Source organism: Denticeps clupeoides, chromosome 2 (genome assembly GCF_900700375.1).
Source record: "Denticeps clupeoides chromosome 2, fDenClu1.1, whole genome shotgun sequence".
NCBI lineage: Eukaryota > Metazoa > Chordata > Actinopteri > Clupeiformes > Denticipitidae > Denticeps > Denticeps clupeoides.
This window is the reverse complement of record NC_041708.1, coordinates 22,235,862-22,263,461: the sequence shown is the minus strand read 5'-3', so window position 1 is coordinate 22,263,461 and position 27,600 is coordinate 22,235,862. Positions and strand designations below refer to the sequence as shown.

Below are 27,600 nucleotides of genomic sequence, written 5' to 3'. Positions count from 1 at the left end.
CGAACCACGAAATGTGTGTGTGTTTGCATGTGTGTTATTGCTGGACGGGTCTCCCATAATGTCTGTGGCAGTTGAGATTAAAGCCTGGCTCTCTTGATGGGATCAGTTTTCTGCCGGTTGATCTCCCTCTGTCTTATCCCGATCCGTCGGTTCCACTCCTGTCAACCTCATTACATCACGCCGAGGCCTGAGCGCTCACCACTTTTAAATATACACACACGCCCGGCTCAAGGACAGCAGCAGCAGCGGACCAGACACGCTGAGCTGAAGGTCATTTCATCCTTCTTAAATTTCTGCAAATCTCTTTTTTTATTGATGAGATTTGCACGTGTTTGCATGTGCCATAAATAAATGTGCAAAAACAGTGTATTGCAACTAATTTAGTAAAAACCGGATTTTTTCTTGTACTGGTGAATGTGAACTGTCAGAGTGTGTGTGGGCCTGTGTAGGTGATCCGGGTGGCTCCGATGGACGTAGAAAGCACTCATTGTGCAGCGGCCTCTGTTGTTATGGTAACCGAAATGACTTGGGTCTGTGCAGTTGACAATGGTCCGAGGGTTAACTGCGTGGGAGGATAGTCACTGTGTGTCCTCACAAGAGGCCATCAACACACACACACATACACACACACACATTAGGGACAAAAATGATTCAAACAGCTGCGTTGGAGGCAAAACCCACTTCTCAGAACTGCACACTCCTTTATTTATTTATCCTATTCATCAGCATCCTGATAATACAGAATATGCTTGTTCTCTGAACGATGCAATTAAGTTGATTTGTTAACGCGTTTTATAGTTTTGGTTTCAGGCATGGACACATTCGCACAACTTCACAACCGGGAAGTTATTACATAAAACAGGTAACCGTGTCAGAACAGGACCCCGACAGGGAAGCGATACAAGAGGCGACATTTAAACACTCACAACAGCGGGCACACAATCAGGATAACAATGAACAGAAAGCAATGAAGCTCCGGCCCAAATCGCAGAGCCGGACAGCCCCCTCCGGATTCAGCTTACAGACAATATCGTATGGTATTTTAACAGTGCGTTTTGGCATTTTATAGGTTACATTTACATTTACATTTACAGCATTTATCAGACGCCCTTATCCAGAGCGACTTACAATCAGTAGTTACAGGGACAGTCTCCCTGGAGCAATTTAGGGTTAAGTGTCTTGCTCAGGGACACAATGGTAGTAAGTGGGATTCGAACCCGGGTCTTCTGGTTCATAGGCGAGTGTGTTACCCACTAGGCTACTACCACCCTGTATTATTAATAATAGGTTATTAATATGAAAGGTTGGTAAGGAAGGGATGAGCAGATCGCGTCCTGCTGGGGGAGTAAAGTTTACCAGCTGGGTGCCTGCTGTGTGGGGTTCATGGGTCGACTCGCTGTCAAGTACAATCCTTGCACTTACCCGGGTTTTGCTGACAAATCTCGACACGTTCTTGTTGTAAAAAAAAAAGAGAAAAGAATATCCACAATACTGTACATCACATCTCACTCCAAACTTTGTTGTAGAAACTTATTATTCAATCATGATGTCTAACAGACAGATAAAGGCAGAAAAACTATTTTTATGTATTTTTGGAGGCGACTACAGTAAAGGGAAATGAAGAGAGGGACTGTAATTTAAAGTCTTATCTTAAGATGATTATTTAAGAACAGATCTCTTTTTTATATAGAATGGCACTCTTGAGAAAAGATAAGAAAGCAATTAAGAATATTTCGGAGATGCTTTGGTGAATTCGGCACCATGTCATGGGGGTGAAAAAGAAAAAAATGGGTCGCACCAAGCCTGCTGTTCACTGCACTGAAAAGCCAGAGAGTTGTGTGGCGATTGTGTGTTGTGAATGTGCTGTTTTTTTTTTTTTTTGGAGAAAATAGCTGCTTTTATCGTTCCTTTTAGAAACCGTGCCCACAAAAGGAGAAAAAAAGGATAAAGTGCAATCTCCAACAGTAATAATGGTGCTTTTGCACTTCCTTCTGGATAACAGCTATTTGATTATCTGTGGGCTGCTTTTCCCCGTGTTCACGTATCACTTCAGGTGAGGTGACGCTCAACCAATCACGCAAGACCTGGCTTTTAACCAATCGAGGCGCAGCCCTCCGCTTGTTTGTGCCGTGGCAAGATGAACTGCTTTACATTCCGCTGTCAATATCAGACCTGCCGTAGAACCACAGCAGGTATGATTGACAGGTCTGGGGTCTGTTGGGGTGACTTTGTTATTAAGATTGTGTATGGATCTTGACGGCGTGTGGACGTTATAACACGTGCGCCGCGAACACACAACTCACGTACGCCTGCGTGTGCTTTTGTTACTGACTTACGTTCTCTTGATGTTTTATGTCGTGTAAACTCTCCTGGCACAATTTATGTTATTGGCGCAATATGCAGATTTTAAAGTCCCTTCCAGCAAAATGTTGACATTTTAATCAGTTGCATAAACTGAAGGCGTCCAAAATCATTCAGTTCTGTTATTTGTCATGGTTTAATTTGATTTGGTGATCATGTTCCTGCACCCATCAGGTCCAGATATTCCGGAGCATGTGATGTCTGGTGTCCGGTGGTGTCCGGATATGTTACAACACGAATTGGCAATAATTAGTGTGTGGATGTGAAGAGGCTGCGGTGAGTTGGTGCCGTTATTGGACTGATCTCTCTGCCGCTGTAATGAGGGAGTCCAGTGACCCTTAGATCAGATCACACACACACACACAGTGCACAGTGGACAGTTCAGCAATAATGGGATGAAAGTTCTGAAACCCAGAATATGAACTTTAATGATGTTTAAAATGGGAGGAACCCATAGACATGACTGACATTCCTTACACTGCTAATTAGGGCCGAGAATAAAAAGTCATAATAAAATGCAAGATCATAAAAAGAAGGTTCTTGTTCCGCTGCAGACTCAGATTAGGACCTTGTGAGCTGAGTTGGGTACACCTTGCCCATAACGACCAGCCCGGCCGCAGTCTCAGGTTGGACAGTTTCTCTGAGGCCCGTCTGACATTTTCGTCCGTTTGTTGACATTTTCATTTCCCGCTCACTTTAGCGCCCTGAACTCTGACAACGCTGACATTTAATCATGTTTTCTGGGCTCGAAACAGCGCACGTGTGGGGGTTTGTATAGAGGGGTCAGCGTGTAACTCCTTTAATCAAACGCCCAGACGGTGGCACAGTGTTGTTGGAATGAATATTTCATTTTGTGTGTGTGTGTGTGTCTGTGTGTGCACACTGGATAATTGCATCCCACGTTGCAAGCCTAAAGTAAAAGGGGAACCAAATTAAACAAAGAATAATCGTTGTGCATGATGATGCTGTTGGTGACCTCCTACCAGCCACTAAATGCAGCAGCCTCTGGCGCGATGGCCTTCCGTTTTAGTGACTGGCATCTGTCCATACACTGTGGAGTAGAACTGATGGGGCAAACGGATGAAATCTGATACCGTCATCCTGTGTCTTTGTGAAAACTAGAAAATCTACAGGCTCCTCTCATTTTTAAGCGGCGGCAGATTAAAGCCCTCACAGAGAGTAAAGGTGCTGAAGTGCACCTTTCAATGCTTTATACAGGGTGATCTCCTCCAGAGAATGTTTTTTTCCAAGGGTCCTGGACCCTTGAAAAAGGAGTAAATTGTTCCCACAGAGAACACTCTGTTCCCCCGGGGTAGGGCGCGTTCCCTAAGGACCAGTACTGTACCTCTGCTGCGCCTCTATATTTGAGATCATATTTATAAATGAGACCCTTGTACACGGCCAGACCTCATACTAATGCTGCGATCACAAAAAAAAAAAAAAGAAATGCATGGAAACGGCGTTATCTGATGCAGAAAAAAAACACAAGCAGACCTGTCATGAGTTCTGCAGCGCTGCGAGTGGCCGACAAATTCTAAGACAGCTCTTTGGTGGTTATTATAACGTTCTGGCAGATTTGAACAAAATGTTGCTGCTGTTGTTTAAAACAGCCTATTTAACCATATTTGAGGCTTCTGGTTACAAAAACATAAAAATATGTAAAACATATATTCTCTTTATTCCTAATAAAGCTTTCCACACAACACATATACCATTCCAACGTTTCCCTCATGAAATATACATCAATTAATGTATAATATGGAATATTAATGATAACTAAAACTACAAATAACTACAGAACTACAAGTCTTAAAGCAGTCAATGTTGGGGTGCTGATGCCGAACAATGAATCTGAAGGTTCTCTACCATGTCATTGGAGTGCCAAAATTCTATTTTTTTTAATACGAGGACAGCAGGCTGTATGAGGTGGCCATGATTCATCAACAAATATCATTCCAAAAACATGCAGATGTTTTTTTTTTTTATCTGTCCTCTGTGTTTTCCATTGATCCTTTTTGTGGCTGTCACCTCACTCACTGAAGATTTCTTAAATTAGGTACTATAAATTGTCACTAAATGTGACTAGCTGCAAACAAATAGATTATTTTTTCTAAAAGATGACTGTGTAAAAAGCGTTTCACCTTTAACTCAGTAATGTAATGCAGGGAAGTGTTATCAATATTGTTCATAATCAAATTTTCTATGCTAGAAGGATTCTTTTTCAGGATGCTATACCAGCATGGTGGTAATGGGCGTATGAGTGTCAGTAATTCTTTTGCTTTACTGATTCATCATCCCTTCCATTTTGCATTCAGGTTTCAATTTCCTTTCTGTGTTATATTTGGCTCATTTAAATATTGTTATGATTGAGCATGTTTATGTACATGCGCGTGCACACGTGACGTCCTGCTTCATACGTCCATGTGAACGAGGCCTTAAGTCCCATCTCACTGACGTATTTAAAAACATGATGTGAAGTAATGTAGAAAAATTGATGGGATGCATCACGATGCATCGATAATCGGTGCATTGATAATCGTAATCTTATCGAATCATGAGACCAGTGAAAGGCCACACCTCTAGTGTACAAGGGGTGCAATGTACTATATTAAATCATACAGGGTGGGGAAGAAGGGCGTATGAGGGCTGTCAATCATGCCCACAGTCTCCTCTCCTTTTTAATCTATTGCTAAAAACTTCATTCAGTCATCAGATATTACTACACACCAACAAATAAGGGCTTGTGGAATAGTTAGTATCTCCTTGTCAAATGCTGCTTCTTATTCTACGCTGGGTAAATATAAACCTAATGCTAATAAGTTTAATCTTATTTGCATGCACACATTTGAGGTTGTAAAAGAACCAACATTCCAGAGCAGTCGGTTAACGCTGGGTTAATCACAGCTTCTTATTTTATTATGCAAAGAACCTGGACGGTGAGATGTCGTACCACGCTAATTAGCACACTAGCAATTTTTTTGCAGGTTCTCAGAACTGGAAATGTGCACAGATGAGTGTGAACCCGGGCAAAAAAGAAAAAAGGTTCATTAAAAACAGATAAAAATAGCCTTGTTTAACAAAGAGTCATTTACCTGCTCGTGTATGATGCAGTGCTCTGTGTATAAAAGTGGTATAAATCCCAAAGCTGCTACATGTGTATTAAGGACAAAAAGTGAGGTTATGGACCAGCATCCTTTATATTTACTTTCTCTAATCCTCTGATAGCAAAAAAGGGGTTCAGCTGCAGCAGCCTTGGGAAGACTGGGGATCACAGGTCACATGACGGTGCTGAAAGTGAAAGTGAAGTGGCACCTTGGCGGCTCTGGATTTGAACCAGCAACCCTTTGATTATGGCTCTGCTTCCTTACCCGCTAGGACACCACTGCCCCAACAATGTGCTACGGTCACCCTCCATGGCTTTCTACTAATACAAATTCCTCCATTCACGGTACACCCACTGTTCATTATGCCATCAACTATCACTAAATTATTATTATTATTATTATTATTGCTTTATTTTAAATAAAACAGGCAACTTTCAATCCCTTAGCTTTTCTGTATTGTGACTAATATTCTTATCCAGTTTTCTGCATTTCTGTCTTTCAAGACCTATCATTGATGATCAAACAAACACCATTTCACTTTATTCTTAATGAATACGACACATTTTTACCTACTTTGTATGAAATTTCGAAAGACAAATGACCTTTTCCCACAACGTTGTGCTTTTTGACATGCACGAACCCTTGAATTCCAGGCATAGGAACTCCAGACGGTTCCTTCCTCGTATGCATGCATAAACACCAGCACTCCGTTAATGATTCTGATCACTTTGAGTGTGGACACTTCAATTTGTTCGGCCTATCACCATCAAGCTCATTTGTATTTAAATTTGTGGGGTTCAAACCCGAACTAACCAATCACACTGATGAATATCCTGTACAAACGTGTGTGTGACCCTAATTATTTTCCAAGATGTAGGCAAGTAGCAATATTTCATTTGCACTCATGAATCAGAATGAATTCATCCACTGAATCAGCTTCCTGTTCCCACCACTCCACTGTTCTGCGTGGGTGAATGAATGCCGTTTCATTACTGTGTTTTCTGAATGAGGGTTTTCTGAGCTGGACCCTTCTTGCCCGTCCCTGAACTGTCAGTGGGACGTCTCTAGTAGACGCGGTCCCGGTTGCTGGGATTATTTGGAGAGAAATGGCAGGTTGTGTTATTTACTGCCTGTGTGGGTATTATTCTCCTCCGGAGCTGTTGAAGCAGCGCTCAGCACACAGGATAAGCTATAGATGTCTCCGGGGAGCAGAGATCTGTGTGTGTGTGTGTGTGTGTGTATGTGTTTATTAAAGACCTGTAAGAGGAGCCTGCCGTGAAGCTTCAGCTCAAAAGTGAGATTGGTGCTAAATCCTTTTGACTTTTTTCCACTCTCTGAGCCAGGTGTGTGTGTGTGTGTGTGTGTGCGTGGTTTACTGTGAGCGGTGGAGGTTATGAATATCTTAGCATGTGATAGATGTGGTGTGGATTGCAGATCTTTCATAATCCTCAGAATCTGATTAGCCTTATTGTGTGTTTGTGTGTGTGGGTGTTTAGCACTTTAGACAAAACCGGATATCTTTCTTGCATGAAAAATGGCATATTAATTAATACTTTATATTGACTAATTAATATTTTTTTCAATAAAAGTCACTGACGGCTGCAATTAGGGCTTTAACAGATGTTCCTGAAGGGATTTGTCCTGCCGACTAGCATGAATCCCAAAATTAGGCATACAATTCAATTAATTAGACTTAATCTAAGGGGTCCTCCATGCTGTGTAGTATAAAATGAACCTTGCAATTATAAAGTACCACTTTGAACAGGCAACCAATCACCAATGCCAATGTATGTATTATTGATTGTCATGTCATTGAACCAATATGGTTCATGCATAATTGCATGAATCTTAATCTTAATCATGGATTAAGATCTTTTGTTCACCACAAGAGGGCGATACATAATCTGTAGGCCTTGTACGTCAAATTCAATTGATCATCTGTCATCTTGCATGGTCATTCACAGCTCCATCTGGTGGTGACACTCAACACTGCCGAGTGTCTTAGGTCGGATCACGCGGGGTTCTCCAGTTTCCTCCTGCCGCCCAAAGACATGCACAGTAGGCGTGTTGGCGGTTCTAAATTGGCCATGCAATCTCTCTTGTCATTCTGAAAATTAGCCTGTTTTTTGTTGTATGAGAAAATCTTTTGATTACAGCCATAACGATGCCTACACCATGTACCATATCATGTAATGGATCATGAGGCAACTGCCATCTCGCTGCACCAGTGTTGCAGCATTCCAGCAGTGTGATCTGCAACCTGCCTCAGGGAGGCGGCAGCTCGAGTATTAAAATCCAGCATCAGGCGCTGCTCACTGCAGATAAACAAAGAGAAAAGCATGAAGCCCTTCCCGTCCGTCTTTAAGCTGCGCGGTACTGAGCTCGCTCTGCCCTACAGCAACCACACACACATGCCACACGTAAGCACATACACACACCAGCCAGTAGCCAGTGAACGGCGAGTGTTGAGTCTGATGCAGCAGCACAGTGTGAGCTCCAGCCTGGAGATGCGAGTTGCAGCCCTCCTCACCCCGCCCGTGCGCGCCCTGCACCATTAGTTTCAGGTTTCTTTCTGTTTCTGGCTCGTGCAGCTGAAATTGAGCTGGAGAACAGATTCTGCCTGGAACCGAATAACATTACACGCACCGGGTTTTTAACCTCTCCAGAAGACTAGCTGCTGAGAGCCTTTTTACTCATGTGCACAAGGCACTTGCATAAACCAAATGTCATTCCGGAGTGGGCGTGTAGTGGGTGACAGGAAGAAATGACACTAGCGCACATGCTTGGCGCCTTGTGCTGTGCTTAACACCAGTTCGAAAATAGTGCCCTACATCTGTATGTTCATTTCCTTTAATCTTGTCCACTCCTCAACCATCTCAGCACTTAATAGATAAGATAATAGGTATGATAAGATAAGATAAGATATTATATGGAGATATACCACATATATGGAGAACAGTTCATTTTGAGTTTAGAGTCTGGATTGCTTTTGGATAAAAGTGGTTTTGAAGGCAGTTTGTCCTGGTTTTCATGACTCTGTATCTGTATCTAGCTAGAAGTGTCAATGACCAGCGTGTAATGAGTTTTGAGTGTCTTATACCAGACACCAGTGGAAATGCATGGAGAGGGCCTTAACTGTGTTTTCAAAGGCCAACAGAACATCAAAAACCACACATACAATCACCAGTCAAATACTTAAGGTTTGGTTGAGTTTACTGCAAAAAAAGTGCTTTTCTTTCTATACAGTTTATCATTGTTATCATTGTTTATTTGCAAATAATATTTTACAGTACAAAACTTATGCTTAGCTCTTGTGGAGGAAAAGCTGTGTACATGCTTTTCCTTCTTGGTACAGTACAAATATTAGTGATTAGTGATAGTAGTGATAGTGCCACGACTGCCAATGGCCGTGGACAAGGCGTAAGGCTGATGGGTTAAATGCATGTGCTTTGTGCTGTGCTATACTGTGCATCACAATGACAAAAAAATCCCCTTCACTTCAGCCTCCTTGGCTGAATTGTACCGCAATCATCAATCGATGATCAGCCCTATGTCCAGTTGTATGCGCAATTAAGTGCAGTTTCTTTCTGAACTGAGGAGCAGTTCACTAAGTCGTCCGCACACATGATTCAATTGCCTTCATTATTCATACAGACGTGACTTCTTCTGAAGGATGAAGTCAGTCCCGGTGCTCGGTCAGGCTCCAGACGTCCCGCCCATTCATAAAAGCAGCTGCTGCGTTCCGGTCTCTCAGCAGCACTGATGTGTCGTCCTCTCTGTCTCTGAGTAGCAGAGCAGACAGATGTGCAACAGAGCCGACGCCTCTCTGTGTTCCACTAACAGCACTGCCGTCTCTGATTAACTGCACGGGTGTCTCTCAGCCCTCTTGGTTGCTGTTACAGCAAGTCAACTTCTCTGTCTGTAATTGTATCTGTGTGTATGTGTGTGAGAGAGACAGCACAAAAGCCACAATTCACCCCCCGTCCCCCAAGCCACTGGCAAATTACAAAATTGCTAAATTACAAAATTCAAGCAGAGTTTATATGCGCATGCAGTTCTACTCAATAAAACAATTATCTCTCTGTGCACTCAAACACACACATTTTCTAACATGTGCATCATGTGTTAGCACCTTTATGTAGAATGTGAGCTAGAGCTCTAATATGTGTCTGGTCCGGGCTCAGTTTCTATAATTTTAGTCGGGTCAACCACATGCAGTAAATGATCGATCCGCACACACATCTTTTCCGCTGCTTGAAACTTTGTTTTGGTGAATGTTATAAATGTGTTTTATTAAATGTCAATGTTTAATAAAATAAAATGTTTAATTGATTTGCAATTCTCAGCCACCGTCATAAGGTGATGCGTTTTAATTATCGTGAGAGAGACACGAAAGTGGATGCTGAGGAGGTGAAACGGAGGCTAGACTCTGGCAATTATGTTTTAAACTTGATCATTTCACCCCACAAGAAATGCAGGTTTTTGAAAACTCAGATAAGAAATATGCACTAGGGGTTCTAGTAGCCATTCGCCTATGAACCAGAAGACCACAAATTCCCAGGCTCAAACCCCACTTACTACCATTGTGTCCCTGAGCAAGACCTTGAGTGTCTCCAGGGGGACTGTCCCTGTCACTACTGATTAAAAGACGCTTTGGATAAAAACGTATAATAAAATGCCAGCAGACATAATAGTTTTTATACCTTGTGAGGACCTAGGTTAATATATGCAACCTTAGAATTTCTAACTACAGCAACAGATTTGTAAATGTTCACCTAACGTTCAGGGTTTTTTTTCCCCCTTTTAGTCCCCAGTGAGATAGAAACACAAGGCCAGAGACACACACAAAGTCACACTGAGCTGAGATCCCCTGCCGGGTGACAGCTCGCAGTTCCCCCCTCCACAACTGCAGGCCGATAAAAATAAAAATGTCACTTTCCACCATTTTAATATCTATTCATGAATTCTGGAAGATTTCCTATTTGTTTTTCCTTCTCATTAATGTTCCAGAATGGCTTTCAAATTCATAACCAAAGCCAGACACCCCCCCACCCGACACACACACACACACTGCCGCTGCTCACTTTCCACTCTGCCTATTACAGACAATCTCCTTCATGAATAGGCTCCAGAGAGAGTCATTAATTACTGGGGAAGTCATTACATTTTTTTCGTTGCGGGAGAAATGAAGCCAGCACAAAATCGCCTCATACCGTCATTAATAAATTTATTACCGCGACCGTGTTTCTCTGTATGTCTGTGTGTGTGTGTGTGTATGCATGTCCATCCTCATTAAAGGCATCATCAGGCATGGAGGAACCACATTAGACCTTTCTGTTTGTGAATCCTCTCATCGAAGCCAGAATCAAGGGCACAAACAAAGGGTATAAGATCCATGTGTGTGTGTGTGTGTGTGTGTGTGTGTGTGTAGGGGGCCAGTCCTCATTAGTGGCATCAACTGACATGGAAGAAAACACATCTTGATCTTGTTATCAAAGACAGCTTCACATCACACTCAACATTTGCTTGATTCTATGTGTGTGTGTATGTGAGACCCAACGTTTATAATTAGGAAAGAGTTTCTGGGCTTATTTAGCTCAAAAGGGATGAAATGTGTATGTGTTTCATTCTGTGTAACCGTGTGGAGCTGCACGTGATGTCGATATGTAAATCATCTCCGGCATGTAACATGTCACTGTGCCCATCGTCCGCGTTACCATAGCAACCAGGCAGCAGCGGCTTCCGCATTCGAAGCAAGGAAGGGATGAGAACGTTCCGGAGTGTGTTCTGGCAGCCGGCCTTCAGCGCCATTGTTCAGGTGCTGATAAAGTGGTGCCGGCGTGGCGCCGGGCTGACGGCTCAGCGTCTGTCGGACTGATTTCACAGCGGCTAACACGGCCGATTTCTGGGAAGGTAACGGTGCTGATGGGATTACACCCAGCACACAAAGCAGCGGCCTGTTTTATACTGGAGCTCCTTCTACACACACACACACACACACACACACACACACTAACACACTTAAATACTCACAGATAAGTAGGTTTAGGTCAGCAGAACTTACACACGTCTATATGCACACACACACACACACATACACACAGTCACTCAGTGTAACAGGATCTTTCTAAACCTAGAATTTGCTCTTTTTGCTCTAATTGCCCTGAGAATATCACTTAGACCAGAGGAGGGAGAAAATGGCCTGAACTTGCACACACACACACACACACACACACACTGAGCAATGAACATAACTCGGCCTGCAGCACCTCATTTACGCATATGGTGGTCTTCTACAAGCAGAACCTGGGAAAAATCCTCACACTGTGGGCACACGGGATGGATTTAATGAATTATGAAACACCGTGGTGTGTGTGTGAGCGTACATTTGCCTATGGGTCTAATAGGAGGAGTGTGTGCATGTGTGTGTGCCAAGTTTCATTGAATTGCACATTTCATATTTATGAATGTAAAGCGCCCACGGTCATTTTTGTAAATCAAGGGCACAAACAAAAATGAAGAATCATTTCGGCTGCAACTTCATACAATGAAAAGCTGAATATTTAAATAAACATAATTAATAATAATAATGCAATACCCAACACACACACATATTCATATTTGTTGTCACTGCCTTGAGTTGGACTCAAGCCGGCAATAGAATACTGAACCACGCGGTTCCGTTTTGGATCTGCAGTGCGCGACTGCTCTTGCTTATGAAAATACAGTTAAGAAGTGTGCCATCATGTGATGGTAGGGTCGTTATCGTCACAATAAACAGATATTATGCTGAGGAGAGCTCACAGCGGGCTTTTAACTGCGGTAATGAGCGCGAGGGAAAGTATTTATGCTCTTTCATCCTCTTCTCTGCAGTGCAGAGAACACCTTCATTCGGGTTCCTCTGGGGCTGAGCTATTCTTGATCTTATTCCGAATTGCTGCTTAAAATCTGAACCGTTTTACTGGCTAAGGACACAAGACGTTGGCTTTAAATCATAGAGGAATTATGTGGCTTTGTAGCGGTGAAAATTTAAGTTAACAAATCAATATTGGGCAAAAACATTACGTTGTCTTTTCATGATTCATTATTAATTATGTATCCCTGTATTTTTCAGACAGAAGAAAAAAAAAAAAAAAAAGAACAATAAAAAGAGCCAAGTTTTCATAAAAGAAAGCACCACTAGATGGAGCTGTCTGCTTATGAACATGCAAACAGGTTGTCAGCTGATCAAAGCACCTTAGTGGACAAGGATTATAGAGTCATATTGCCCACTTTTGATCTCCAACAGAGACCAACATTATGGCTGACAGAGTTACATGGAAGACCAACTAAATCACATGCGTCCATTCCATCCCACATCCCGCGAGATCACTTTATATGGATCTATTTTTATAGCCCAGTCATATGACACGTTGATTAAACACAAACTACAGATCCCAAAATGCTCGCCGCTTTGATGACTTTGAAGCACAAAGAATTTCGATCTGCTTCACAACAATTTGCCATCGAAGGAGTAATAGCTCCTGTACAGATTCAACTGCAGTGTGTATATAAAGATGGCATTTGGCAAGGCAACTAAAGCACTGCATTATGGGATCTGTAGTTTGTGTGTTATCAACGCTTCATATCACTAGGTCATAATTATAGATTTATAAAAAGTGATCTGAACTACATTAATGCAAATATATATATATTTATTACAGTTCTACAATTATCGAATGGCCAGTACTGTAATCTGGTTATGATTTTGTAGTTATGATATGTATCGCTGTGCTGAAATGTAAAATTTTGTTACTATAGACTCTCATCGTCATAAGCGTCACGGGGCCTCTGAGGTCACTGGTCTCAGTGAACTCTTGGGGTGAAGTGAGGTAGAAATGGAAGGTCGTGGTGGTCAGGATTCTTTCTTTTTTTTGTTGTTGTTGTAATGGCATTGTCTCATCTGAGCCAAAGTCGTTACATTATTAAAGAGAGACTTTATGGGCTTTCGGCAAAGCGCATTTTCAGCGCAGCTGTAATTATAACCACTGCGCCCTGTTTCTGCTCGAGCCGCAGTAATAGGATTTAACCAATCGAGAAGGAGAAGAAGTGAGCGGTTCAACAAGCGCAGACAGTTTGTGAAGACGGACGAGACAAATGAAGTAAATTAGAAGGGAAAAAATGAGAGGGAAGCAGAGTTCAGTCGTGTTCTGGAAATGTCAGTCTCACACACACACACACACACACACACACACACACACAAACAGCTCGTATTCCACATGCGGCTTGCACTGAGGAGGCGCTGCTGATTGGTGCCTTGAACGCAGACGGGATCCCGGAGTGAAATTCCCGTCAGATCACGCCGGCCTCACGCCGCTGATGTTTATCAGCAAAAGTGCCAACGTTTCTGGATCCAGAATGAGAGCAATTAATTCTCCTTTTTATCTCGCCTCGTTTTGTCCTCCATCTTGCCCTTCTGATCCGATCTGGGTGTATCAGAATGGCAATAAAGTCCCGAGGCGTGTCGCGGAGCGCTCGGGATTTATCCATTTTTACTTCATCATGTAATCAGTCTGTCCCTGTTGCTTATTACACTGATCTAATTTAGTTCAGAATTGGAGCTTGTCTGGATTCTGTAATGTTTAACATTCTTATCTGTTTGTAAGGTTTATGTAAAACTATGGCTACCCTCATGTTAACCGTACCCCCAAACTTCACACCCACAATCAAAAACGAAATGGACTTTTGGCTTGTAAATTCAGGTCCTCGCTTCTGGTCCTTGCTAAGATATGAACACATACACACACACACACACACACACACACAAAGCCTCTTGAGGACGTGTGTGAGCTTTTATTAGAATCTCCCATCACAAACACTTCAACAGGGATTAACCGCGACGTGGAGCATGAAACTGGCTTAATGACGGTTAACTGGTGAGTGCCGCTGTTATTTTGCTCTGGTGTTCGCCGAATCAGAAGCACTCTTCTCACAAAATCTCAAAAAATTTTGACTTCAATTGTGTTCCTGTTGGATTATAAAAGCTCAAATCTGGATTGGGGGACAATCGCCCACCATGTCGACCATCAGTCCCCAGCGACAGCCTGCAGTCTGCAAACGTCGTTCTGTAGGCATAAGGGCGTAAACCCAGTACTTTGAGCTGTGTGTGTGTGTGTGTTAATTGTACACCCTGACAGACAGCAGCTCCAGATATGATTGTGACTCAAACACAGAGGTGCTGCATTTTTTTTTTTTCCCGCTGATTGGTCCTTTCTCCCTCGGATCTTTCCAGTGCTGCTGCCTCTGCGGTGGAGATGGGTTGATATCTCTTTCTCCTGTTAGCAGGTCGGGCCGGGGTAATGGTGCTGTAATGACGGTCCGACTGTGCCACAAATCAAAGGCGTCAGTTTATTTAGCACAAAATGCTAAAGATGCCGGCCCTGGTCAAATGAAGACCCAGCACGTGGCGACAAAGTATTTTGGACCGCGTGCATCCGGCCTCATTATTCTCCTCGGTGGATGATATCAGGGCTGGAGCTGCGGCCTGGTATTAATGCAGCCTCCACAGGCACTCAGACAGTGAAATTACAGCCATTATTTTGGGCCTGTAATCAAACACTTAAAAACTTAAATGGTGCAGTAGATCTGGTCCCTCTCAAAACAGCTTGCATGCTTTAAAGTTTGGTGCACCACAAATGTTTGGTCATGGCCAAATGAAATTGAGAATCCATCTACACTTCCGTTCTGAATCCATATTGCATGTTGTGGGATTCATCTGTGCAAAGCACTACACCATAAGATAATATGCAGCTATGTACAGTAGAGAGCAAAATCTGTACCCGTGGCTAATGCTTAAATCTCCAAAACATACGTTACATTATTTCAGAATTCAGGACTTTCTGACGTTAAATTTCAGTTTGTAAGCATTTTGTGTTTAATCAACGTGTCATGTGACTGGGCTATAAAAATAGATCCATATAAAGTGATCTTGTGGGTTGTGGGATGGAATGGACGCATGTGTTGTGAGGGTTAATCTGTATTCCATGCTATAAAAGGAAGCACCACTAGATGGAGCTACATGCTCCTGTATAAGCAACGTCATAAGGCTCCATCAAGCAATCAGAATGTGTCTTTATACACACTCACCTTATAAATAATATTACATATGGGGTTAATTAGGATGCATTTTTCAACAACTGAATGATATTTTCTCAGTGCTTCCATCCTGGTTTCCTCATCCTGGTGACTGGTGTTGAGAATAATGCAGTCAGTGTAAGAATGGACTTCTGAGGGTGTCAGGCTAATGCCCCACTTAGCGTGCAGACGATGGTACCTGTACCAGAGTAATGATAGCTGCCCGCTCAGACAGACAGCATCAGTGGGAAGTCTGTTCTGCCGGGTTCAGTCAGCCCTTCTATCCAGCAATCAGTCCGGAGCCCCACTGATCACCCCCTCGTCCCGCTTTTTTCTCTTTCCCCGCACCCGCCTCCCGCCTGCCTCTGCTGATGTGAATTATTCACCGTGATCCGTCAGAAGGCTCCCGTGCTGAAAGATTTATTCTCTCAGCTCGGTGACTGTAACTCCGACGGCATCTGGTCTTCATCTCGGCATCTATGTACACACACACAACCTCACACTGATGTTTTACACACTAATATATGCAAACATTCACAGTCACACGCATAAATGCACATTCATTGCTAGACTCACAATTAGTATTTTCCCTCAAGTAACATCATGTCCGTCACTGCTGTAGTTTATCATTAAACTGATCACATGATCCGTTAGTAGCTATGCTAAAAAACGAAATTAAAATATATTGTTTACAGGCCTACTGCACAATCTGTAACCCACACTATAATACACACTGTTGCTAACACACCCACTCGCCAGTTCTCTCAGTGTCTCAGGCGAGGAGCGGATCAGACTAAATATAGTGTCCCTGCAGCACCTAATTAAGGGATGCAGTCAAACATGTAATTTAACTCCTTGCCGTGCAATTCACTCCGCCCACACACACACACACACACACACACACACTTATTCTTAGACCCACTCCACCCAGCGCACTTTAAGGACACTTAGGACCACGCGTCTTTTTTTTTTTCCCTCTTTCTCTCTCACACACACACTCACACCTACATGCTTATGTGTGTGTGAGATAAGTATTAGCCTGGGGCCATGGGTCCTCCATCCGGTTCCGCCTCCTACTGAACTCCACGCTGTGTTGGGGGCATGTAGGAGGACGCTCAACAGTTGGTTAATATCCTCACCGCTTTAATAACCGACCGCTGGCATTCATATTTTTAAAGAAACGGGCAGAGGAAGAGGAATCTGTACACGGGGACAGTGTTCTGCTCGCTGCTCCCGAATGAAGATGTAATGCGATGGAACACGGTGCCTCTGTGGACCAGCGGACTCGTCCGAATATTGATTTGCGGACCGCTGAAGGGCGTTTGGGAAGCGCTGGCCCAGAGGATTGTGGGTAGCATCATTCGGATAACCTATGTGAGAGCAGACAGATGTTCCAATGCACTGCATGCCAGAATGTTGCTCCTGCATTGTATTCCTGTATGATACAAAACACTCTAATTAGAAAAACTGGGTTGGCCTTTTCAAACCACATGACCTGCCGCAGAATGTTGTACCTGTTCGCACTCGTCATTCCACTTGTCAGAAGATAATAGACGTAAAAAGAACATCGGATTGTTCCTGTGTAGCGGGGAAGTGCCAATAATGGCCAGATAAACGAATGACATTCGTAATGCATTTAAGAAGGCAGATAATAACGGGCAGGCAAATTCTATTAAGGGTCTAATGTTAAATAGTTTTAATTGTTTTTAACCGCATCATGCAGCAAAACCTGCCTGTAAGGATCCTCAAGAGGTGTCGTGAAATATATCAGAGAGGCGGTAAAGAGCACAATTACCGGGTGATCTTTGTTTTTACCAGCTCACGTTTTGTGCACTTTTTGGCACGTTTAACTCACCGCGGAGGAGAACTAGACACCAATTCAAGACAGAGGGGAGTTACAGTGCCTCCTACATGTTGCAAAGCTTCCAGAGTTAAATGATCAAGGTCTTCACTCTACATTATTGCAGACTTTAGCTAGAAACGAGGAGGTGCATCCCTCCACCTGTATATAAAATTCGCCCCGACTGCTACGTTACGCGATTGGCTCATTAAGATTGCTCTATATAAGATTGGCAGGTTGTCTCCAGTTGTCTCTTTAGCAGGCTGTGATGTTCTCAATCCCATTTCTGTAAGGGCCCTCAGATGCTCGCCGTGTTTTGCGTTCAGGGAGGGGATGCGCACGCCTTGCCGGAAACTTTTGATGAGCAATTGACAATTCTGGCAGAAGAACAGAGCACTGGAGAGTACAAAAGGAAGTTGAAATAAATGAATAAGATGGAAAAAGAGGAACGCTGCTCGGAGCCGTATTAAGACAACACGGCTGTTCTAATCGTGACATTATTGGAGCAGGAGCGGCAAACGCGGGACGTTTATTCTGGAACGTTTACAGGGAGTGATTTGTAGGGGGATGTTTACAGAGCCCAGGGGTGACGCGAGAGTCGCCCATCATTCTGACTGCGTGTGTGTGTGTGTGTGTGTGTGTGTGTGTGTCCTCCTCCCCTGTCCTTCCGGATGCTTCTGGTGTCTGCCGGGTGACTGGGCTCAGCTGAGGCGACAGCTCCAGACTCCTAATGAGCAGCGCGGGTCGGTCAGGACGCTGCTCGAAATGCTCCGACTGCGGGGACCTCGTAATCGCAGTTTAACCATTTCAGGTTAAAACAAAAGCAATTTTAAACTTTAAAACTTTCAACGGAAGATGTTGCTGACCTTTGGGTTTGTGGCACCAGTTTCTGCAGGTGGGGGACATGATTACATATTACAAGATTATTTCAAATACATAATTTCCTCTACATTTCTCATTTTTGAACGTATGTGTTGATAAGGTTTTTTGGATTTTTGTTTTGTACTGAGCACATCCCCAGGGAACGCTTGCTTCATACCACAGTACAAATGGTTACTACAGTACAATAAGATATTTCATAGAAGTGCATTGTTCTTATTAAAGGAATCACATCGATTAGCAAATGAATGGAACAATGTGTGGGTTTTTGTCTGGTGAAGGGTTTGTCTGTAATACATGTTATTATAATGTGCTATTGATTGAATTTGAGGTTGGTTTTTTTCACAATGCAGACCTACGTAGAGCTGATTTAGTGATGTGTTTAAAGTCTGTTTGTCGGTGAAGAAAGAGAGAGAGAGAGAGAGAGAGAGAGGGCGAGAGAGAGCTTGGCAAGTTGCAGTAGATCGTTTGTCTGTTGCAACAGTTAAATGGAAACGTGTCATTATTTCTGCTGGACGCGCACTTCTCTAAACCCACCTCATTAATGCAACGTCCCACTGTCTCAGACCTGCAGGATGGCAGCATTTCACCACCACAGCGTCGGAAACAGCCCCATTTAACAATCCCAGACGTCCAGCAAGAGAATCAGCCAAATGCTCTCTGTGCTGGGATCAGAGTAAAGAGCCTCAAATCAGCCATGAAACCTATTCTGCTTTTAGCTTAAAAAATTGGAAAAAGTAGGGCTGGCACTGATTGGAATTTTCCAGTGAAATTGTCCAATTCCAAATTCTACGAGTACTGTTTTTTTCTTTTATGCTAAATTTATGCTTCTTTAATGCTAAAGTTTATTATCGTAAAAAAATGTTGTTCAATGCTACAAAATAAATACATAAATAACGCTTTAAAATAATAATAGTAGTAAGGACAGAAGCCGGGTGAAATTCAAAAGGAAGGATGAGCTGCTCATTCAGAGAAGATGAATCGCAATGAACCATGCAAGAGAGACCCAGTTTCTGCGTGAGATCGTTGAATAGTGTAGGAACGCAAGAGATGCTGAGAGATTGTAACATCGTACAGCTGATGCAGATGTTGGAAGTAGAAGATTGATCATTTCATTTCCATGACTAGCTGGTTAATAGTTTGGCAGGGCTTCCCTCGCTTGATTTCTTTTCCTACCTGGGTCCTTTTTTTTCCAGATAAAATACCTTTACATGTCTCAAAAATACCTTCTCTTTATCATTATAAATCAATTTTTTATTGTTCCCAAATATTATTACAGTATTATTACTTCTTCTGTACATTTAAACTTACTTACAACCTAATTCTTATTTCCCACAATTAAACAGTCTTTGTAGTGTCCTAGTTGGCACTGTTAAATGTTGGCTGGGAATGGGTGTTAAACTTGTACATGACCTGATGATTCTTTTTCAATTAATACAATTGCATAATAAATCACGTTCGAATCGATTTACTTGGTTAGTTATAAAAGAATACACATGCTGTAGGATATTTAATGCAACATTACCTCATTATCTCTTTGGTTGCAGTCCAACCACAGCAAGGGTGGCGCTGCGCTCAGAAACCCCAAGTAGCCAGCGATGTCATGGCCGCCTGTTGAACTTTGACTCTGAAACCAGAATGGAGGGGAGGTTGTTGCGGTAAAATGACACAACAGAATTAAATTGCTATAATCAACTTATATAGGAGTGATTATAAGTTGATTATAGCAATTTAATTCCGTTGTGTCATTTTACAGCAACAGGAAGGCTGGATGCTGGAGAAACGTTTTGGGTGCTGTAGGTCTGCCAGATGTTTTTTGACCATGAACGTTGCTTGTTGTTTGTTGAAATATCTCGTATACCTATAGACATATGTTTAAGCTTGTTAACTGAAATAATGAGGTGTGGGTATTATGTGATGGGACTGTGAGGGTGGACAGTGTTTAATTTGAATCCCGCTGCAAGAAGGATGCCTTCACTAGATGTCTGATTTTACTGTTCGGTACTGTTCGAAGGAAGAAGTTCAGACTGCATGGTGTGCAAAGTGCATGCCACGTTTGGTCTGTATTTCCACTGCTATAGCACAGTAAACTGTGTTGCAAACTTTCAAACAAAAATTGAAAGTGATTAGTTGTCACATGTGACCCATCACAGCACCCAGTGCACACGGTGAAATATGTCCTCTGCTTTTAACCATCAGCCTTGGTGAGCAGTGGACAACCATGACAGGCGCCCGGGGAGCAGTGTGTGGGGACGGTGCTTTGCTCAGTGGCACCTCAGTGGCACCTTGGCGGATCGGGATTCGAACCGGCAACCTTGTGATTATGGATTCGCTTCCTTACCCGCTTGGACACCACTGCCCTGTGTTTAGTTTATCTGTATGTGCGCTCACCTGGGAATTGGTTTGGGATCGGAAATATGTCAGACTGGCCGGTCAATCATCGATCTGTCTGATCAGGATTTTGATCCCTTGCTGATCAATCGGTGCATTCCTAAAAAAAAGTACACCCATCATCTCCTGATCTCCTGCTATCTGGTTCCTGCAGCTTTGTGTACTTGTGGTGGAAAAATGATTTAACGTCACGTCTATGATGATTGACTCTGTGCCGTTTTCTCAGTTCTGTCCCATTTCTGGAGCCATGGATTTAGTTTAGGCCTGGAGGGAGCTGGATCTCCACTGACCTCCTGTGAGTCGGCTGCCCTGCTGTTTACCGCCGGCCCTTGATCCATTTTTAAATCACGATTGAAAAGCGTTGAAAAGCATCTGATTTCGGCTTCATTAAAGGAAAACAGCTGTTTTACGTCTGATTTATAATTCACAGGTTCTGTAATCCCATTTCATGGTGTGTGTGTTTGTGTGTGTAATTCACTGTTGGTTTCGGATTTGGTAAGAAAATCCCTTTTGATTTTTGAGCACTTGTCAAACGCCTTTTATCATTTATTGAAATGATGATGGATCATTTTGTTTTTCTGTATCTAGACTGTAAAGTGATTGCCGAAGACCAACATCAATAATTTGTAACTGTGTACATCAGAAGGAGACGGTCCTGACTGCAGATCTCTGATCTAGAATGAATACATCTATCACCTCTGACACACACACACACACACTTGTGCCTGGGGCTGGTATTTTATCACTGCTAAATAAGACTTGGGACATGGGACTAACATCAAATAAACGAGTTCCCCCATCAGAACGCTGGAATGAAAGCGCTGATAATCTGCATGTGGGCGTGGTCGCGTGTGTGGTAGAGAACGGGGGGTAATGGAGGGAAACGGTGGAGATGGATGCTGCGCTACACCAGGGTGTGTGACATGTTGACATGTCATCCAGAAAGAGGAAGTATGGTGTGTAAGAGCTGTCAATCATGCCTATAGACTCCTCCCCCTTTTAACTTTGTTCGTAAAACATCATTTTGTTTTTTATCTTCTGGATGGGTAGTTAGTTCCTCCTGTCCAACAGACAGAAACCAGCATACTGTCGCTTCGTGTCATTTTGTCATTCTGTCACTGTTTGCAAACTCCACATCATTTTATCTTCAGAAGGTTTTTGAACACACACACACACACACACACACTGATTCAGAAGCAGGTCACATGGTGCACTTGTACGTAAAGGCACCTTGGAATCGGTCCATGGTGCTGTAATATAGTCTCTCTCCACGGCCCCGTAATGTCAGGTTTGTGGCGACCTGTCCGCAGTGCTTTGATGTAATAAATTGATTTGTGGCAATTTTCCGCTGCACATTGAGCAACAGGAAACGGAACCGCCGGTAATTGGGGTTCTTTTTTATGACCTGTCTTTTAAGGGGCGCTGGAACGGGCAGCGGCGACAGAGAGAAATAGTCCTGTTGCACCCATCATGACCATCAGCATCGACTCCAGCATCAGCACCAAAAGATCAGTCTCAAGATCTGGTTCCAGCTGTAGATTTGGAATCATGAGTTTGGAATGAGTTGCTGTCTAGTTCGAGTGTCCCTAGGCATTATTTAAAAATAAAAATGAATAAAATGTCATTAAACAATAAGGGGCAGTGGTGGCCTAGCGGGTGAGAAAATGGACCCGCAATCGGAATCCCGAGCCACCAAGTTGCCTCTGAGGCGCCACTGAGCAAATCACCGTCCCCACACACTGCTCCCCGGGTGCCTGTCATGGCTGATCACTACTCACCATGGGTGATGGTTAAATACGGAGGACACATTGCGTTGTGTCACCATCTGCTGTGCTGAAGTGATTGTCATTGTGAGTGTCACACAATGACAATCACTTCACTTTCACTCTGGCTTTTGGTGCTGACCCTTGGAGACGCCTACAGTTTGTCAGCTGTTCCGTGTCTCTATTCCATGTAGTAAATGTTTTATAAAGAGGCATTGTGTATGGATTGACATCAGCAGTAATGGTCTGTGTACGTGTGTGAGAGAGAGAGAGGGAGAGAGAAGACGAGAAAGGAAAAGAAAAGAGAAAAAAAAACTGTTATCTCAAAAAATGAATGGATTTGCATTTGTCATCCATTAATCGGGCATCTGGTTTCAGAGCTCAGCAGATAGAATTTTGTGTGTGTGTGTATGCATGCCTCGCTGTAGAAATTGAGATGTGTGATATCTCTGTTTATCTCCTGAGTAGTGCTGCATGTACATTTCAGCAAGAACAATATACAATATAACATCGTTGTTCTCCAGGATTTTTTGTAGCTGCTGCTATGGGGGAATTATCCCCCATAGTTGTATGCAGGATGCGTTTGGGGCCTTAAATATGTAAATATACAGTTTTTCCCCAGACCTGTTCAAGTACCATGTTCATGTGTTTTTAGAACCTGAGCCAGAAGAGAGTTCTGATACTGGTGTGCTGTATTTAAACACACTTGTGTGTGTGTGTGTGTGTGTGTGTGTGTGTGTGTGTGTGTATGTGTCCCAGGACAGCTGTGTGGGGAGGATGACCGGTAAGAGTCTGACCAGCAACGTGACCAATAAGAATGACCCACGCTCCATCAACTCCCGTGTGTTCATCGGCAACCTCAACACCGCCATCATCAAGAAGGCCGACATCGAGCTCATCTTCGCCAAGTACGGCAAGATCGTGGGCTGTTCCGTGCACAAGGGCTACGCGTTTGTGCAGTACATGAGCGAAAGGAACGCTCGGGCGGCGGTGGGCGGCGAAAACTCCAGGATCATCGCTGGACAGCCTCTGGGTGAGTCCATGTCCCAGTCACCGCACTGGGTCACACCAGCTTTACATTTGCATTTACATTTACAGCATTTATCAGACGCCCTTATCCAGAGCGACTTACAATCAGTAGTTACAGGGACAGTCCACCTGGAGACACTCAGGGTTAAGTGTCTTGCTCAGGGACACAATGGCAGTAAGTGGGATTCGAACCCGGGTCTTCTGGTTCATAGGAGAGTGTGTTACCCACTAGGCTACTACCACCTTTATCTGGTTAAATGGATATTTGAATTTAATAATTTTAACTACGTTTTGCTAACTTTTCTTAGATTCAATTAACTGAAATGTAACCAATTCTACTAACATTGCAGGATTTATGCTACCAAAAACTTTGTATAAAATTTTTGTATAAAAGGGCCCCCTCAACTTTTAGAAAAGAACTTTAATCAAGAACTTTAATCAAAAGAAAATACTACATTGTGACAATTTCTTGCGTGCAACACGTGTTTTCTTATCCTAGTGCCGTATGCTCGATTTTGTGACATTGAATAATATACCAATCCTAGTTTTTTTGCAGTTATTAAAAATTCATGACTAAGTGAACATTTTGTCTTTGCACATACTCTTTTAATCGTTGTGTAATATTGTGATAATGTAAATTATATTGAGTATATATTGAGTATTTAGTATGCTTTTGTCTGCAGTAAAGAGTGCTCTGATCAATTGGCGACCTATTAGCGTTCTGCTTGGAAACGATGGGACCCCTGGACGCCAGGCGTCCCCCTCTTCTGTTTCTCTGTCGCTCTCAATCTTGCAGTCACTTTCATCCTCGGGCCGGCTTCTGCCAAAATGAGGCAAAGAGAAACATTAGCATAAAATCTCATCTATTATTCATTAAAGCCAAACGCCATCCATATGCATGTGCTAAGTTTGCCAGTTTTTGTTGCACTTCGCTTTTTTTTTCTTTTATTCCACAGATAAATAATCCAGATTCTTGGCTCTTGTTCATACACACACACACACACTACTGAAATCTTCTAATGAGTGTGGAGATATGACACGTATGCAAGTGAGAATATTGTCCCTGTCGCCAGCGTTATCAATTGAGGTGCTGATGATTGTGATGAAACCGCAGTTTACCTGTTCAGAATTATTTACTCATTACTGGGAACCTCTAGATTTATCTTCCATGTTGAAATATTTCATCTCTGATCCAGCTGTTCCTAAGCAATGTCATTTCACAGGCAGCTGTGGCTATCATAAATAAATTATGATATTTAAAGGGATGCAGGAGACGTTGTCCCTCCCACAATGCCTTTCGGTCATTCGAGCATAAAAGTGTACTCTATGCACCATATTCGGCATAATAAGGATGTATGAAGAGCGAGACCACATTGCCCTGCTGTCTCCGCTTGTTTTATTCCCCGCATATGAGATTTTTCACCCTTTCCCCGGCGGTGAAGCGATCAAATGGCAAACGCTGTGCCTTCCGTTGTTTTTACAGGTGGAGCTTTGAAAGCAACCTGGGCTTTTATGAGATGTGACATTTCATCACTGACCTTTCAGCGCTTCACAGTGAAATATCAGATTGGGGCGATATTTCGGTTTGTCACATTTTAATTTCACTGTGGCATTTTAACTGAACTTATTCTCTATCTTTTTTTCTAGCAACTGTAGTTTTGTGTTTGATCATCTGTGCGCTTGTGTTTCACTGAATTTTCTTTTGAATGAAGTCATGTTTAGTTGTATAGAAACTGACCTAAAACTGAAATATGGACACACGTCCTACACCCAGCGTAATTGTAATTGGTCAAGGTTCTCCCTCCCGCTTGTCTGTATGTGTGTGGAGAGCTGAACTTCATAAACAGCACCCATCTGCTCTAAGAGGATTACAGGCAAACACACACACTGCAATCAATCCCCATTTTAAACAAATATGAGGCGCGGCGCTCTCTAACTCATCCACCCCCCACCCCTCTTCCCGACCCCACCGATTCTCGCTTACTTGTGCAAAAGGAGAGGAAAAGGTCAGGCCATTAATCTAAACTGCAGTTAAACACTCACTCTCTCTCACACACACACGCACACACACTCACAACACATTCATTTACTCGGTCAGAGCAGAGCGAGTTTGCTTAACTTAACATGTGACCATAGTTACATCAATATGATTCTTTCAAAGCTGTTCATTATTGCACAGTGCATGGAATTATGAGACAGCTGATGATTGATTGATTGATTGGTTGGTCTTTATCTCTGCTTCATGCATCTATCTGCACTGCTTCCATGCAGCCACTGAGTTCTTACAAAATTATATAATATAATACAATATGATATAATATAATATTCTGCAGAGTGAGAACATCTAGAATATCCAACAGCTGATTATGGGATGAACCGTATACAACTTGGCTGCTTAGATGGTACCAAAAAAACCAATTCAGGATCCCAGGCCTCTGTAGAAATGACCTTGACCTCTGACCATCAGTGAGTGCCAATTTTGAAGATGTTCCAGATGCGGAAATGTGAAGAAATTCCTTTAAGGCATTGTTGAGATATGATAAGGAGACTCGTTGCACCTGCATGCGGGTTTAAACAAAAAAGCTCATCCACCTCTGGAACCTCACTCTTCTGCTCGATTGTTGTTTTCCTCTTGTTCCACTCCTCCCCACTGGAGCTTCTTAAGGAGTAGCCTGAGGGCTTCACAACCTTTAATTTGACTACTGGGGGCAGCTGTGTCAGGAAGTTGCTCCAAATTTGTCTCGCGGGGACAGTATCTGGACAGTGTCCTTGGGTGCCAAGGCAGAATAGGAAGTAATCTTTCAACAGGGTTGAAAGAATATCAGACAAAAGTGGCGAGTGTGACACTGGTGGCCTAGTGGGTAAGATAGCAGACTCGTAATCAGAAGGCTGTGGGTTTGAATCCCAAAATGCCAAGGTGACACTCCCCTTGATCAAGGTATCGTCAACGCTGCCATTGTAAATTTGAATTAGGGTGGGAGGTAGGACTGGGCATTATGGCATAAAATACACTGTAGATTTTATATACTGATGAATATAATTTGATTTTGAGTAAATGTTAATGAAACTGTTTGTGAAACGTGTCCATAGCAAAGGCTCTGCAGCAGGAAGTTGTATAATGAACTATAATAAACATATAGCATAACCGTATACCAGATCTCTGGCCAATTCTACTGAAAGTGGACTTCCTGTCACACCAGTGAACAGGAAGGCCATTGAAATAAAAGGAATTTGTATGGTGCGCGTGATAAAACTTTAGGATTTTAGGATTTTTAGGAGTTTACATTTTATTTTATTTATTGGGTCTGCAGTATTTTAAGACCTTTAAACTCCAGATTTAAGGATTACTGGCACATTTGTTTAAGGCCTTATTTTTTTATTTTAATGATCCATTTTAATGATAAACCCTGCCGCATGCTCTGTGCTTTCGCCCAAAAGTAATGGCTCATGCTGCAAGTAGCCATGGTTTTGCACAGGAGATGCGACTTTGTCATTTTCGCGAGGAGCAGATATTTCTGAAGTATAATAAAATAATTATAACTGGTGTGATTTAGAATTGTACCCGGACACATGACCAAATGACCAAGTCTGTCTTTTTTTAAATGTAAAATGACAGGCTATTTATTGAAATACTTGAAAATATGTTACTTGTGTTTAAACATAGACGTGTTGTGCAGCCAATCTGCTTTGACTTGGCATAAACCTGATTGGCCAGAGGGTTCTCATGGAAACTGATTTGATTTGCTGGGCAGTAATGCTGGGAAAAGCTTGAGAAGCACTACTTCAAGGCAGGGCTCACCACCACCGGTCCTGGAGGAGCTCTCATCCTCACCCTCATACAACATGCCTGATGCAACCACTAACTCAGGTGGGGTGGGACAAGGGCGGGAGCCATGAGGGACCAGGGTCTTCACCCCTGCGTCCAAAATGTCTGTTAATTGTGTATTGAAGATGAATATTAAGCATGTTTGTGACATTTTATGACAGTGGCAAATATATGTGAGCATGAACAACTTCAGGATTCCCAGACTTGTAGTACGATTTGAGTAAATATTCATCAGCCGAGGCTGCAGCAGAAATCCGAAATCGTGCTGGCAGTAACATGGTAATTGTGTGTCTT

At 42.8% G+C, this 27,600-nt stretch overlaps 1 protein-coding gene and 1 long non-coding RNA gene across 5 annotated transcripts in view; one reads left to right on the top strand and one right to left on the bottom strand.

The window, feature by feature from the left end:
- LOC114784399 (RALY RNA binding protein like) overlaps positions 1-27,600 on the top strand; it is a 54,741-nt gene that overhangs the window by 6,099 nt on the left and 21,042 nt on the right. For 3 of the 4 annotated variants that reach the window (XM_028969752.1, XM_028969755.1, XM_028969756.1), the window contains exon 2: positions 23,211-23,484. In XM_028969752.1, coding sequence (XP_028825585.1) covers positions 23,229-23,484 — 256 coding nt within the window. In that variant the 5' untranslated portion in view covers positions 23,211-23,228. The remainder of the gene's footprint in view (positions 1-23,210; positions 23,485-27,600) is intronic. The other variant, XM_028969754.1, reaches the window with a different exon arrangement.
- Positions 14,407-16,353, bottom strand: LOC114784400 (uncharacterized). The gene is made up of 3 exons (XR_003748854.1): positions 16,155-16,353; positions 15,965-16,055; positions 14,407-14,826 (listed from the first exon to the last, which is right to left on the bottom strand). It is a non-coding gene; the product is annotated as an uncharacterized LOC114784400 (long non-coding RNA).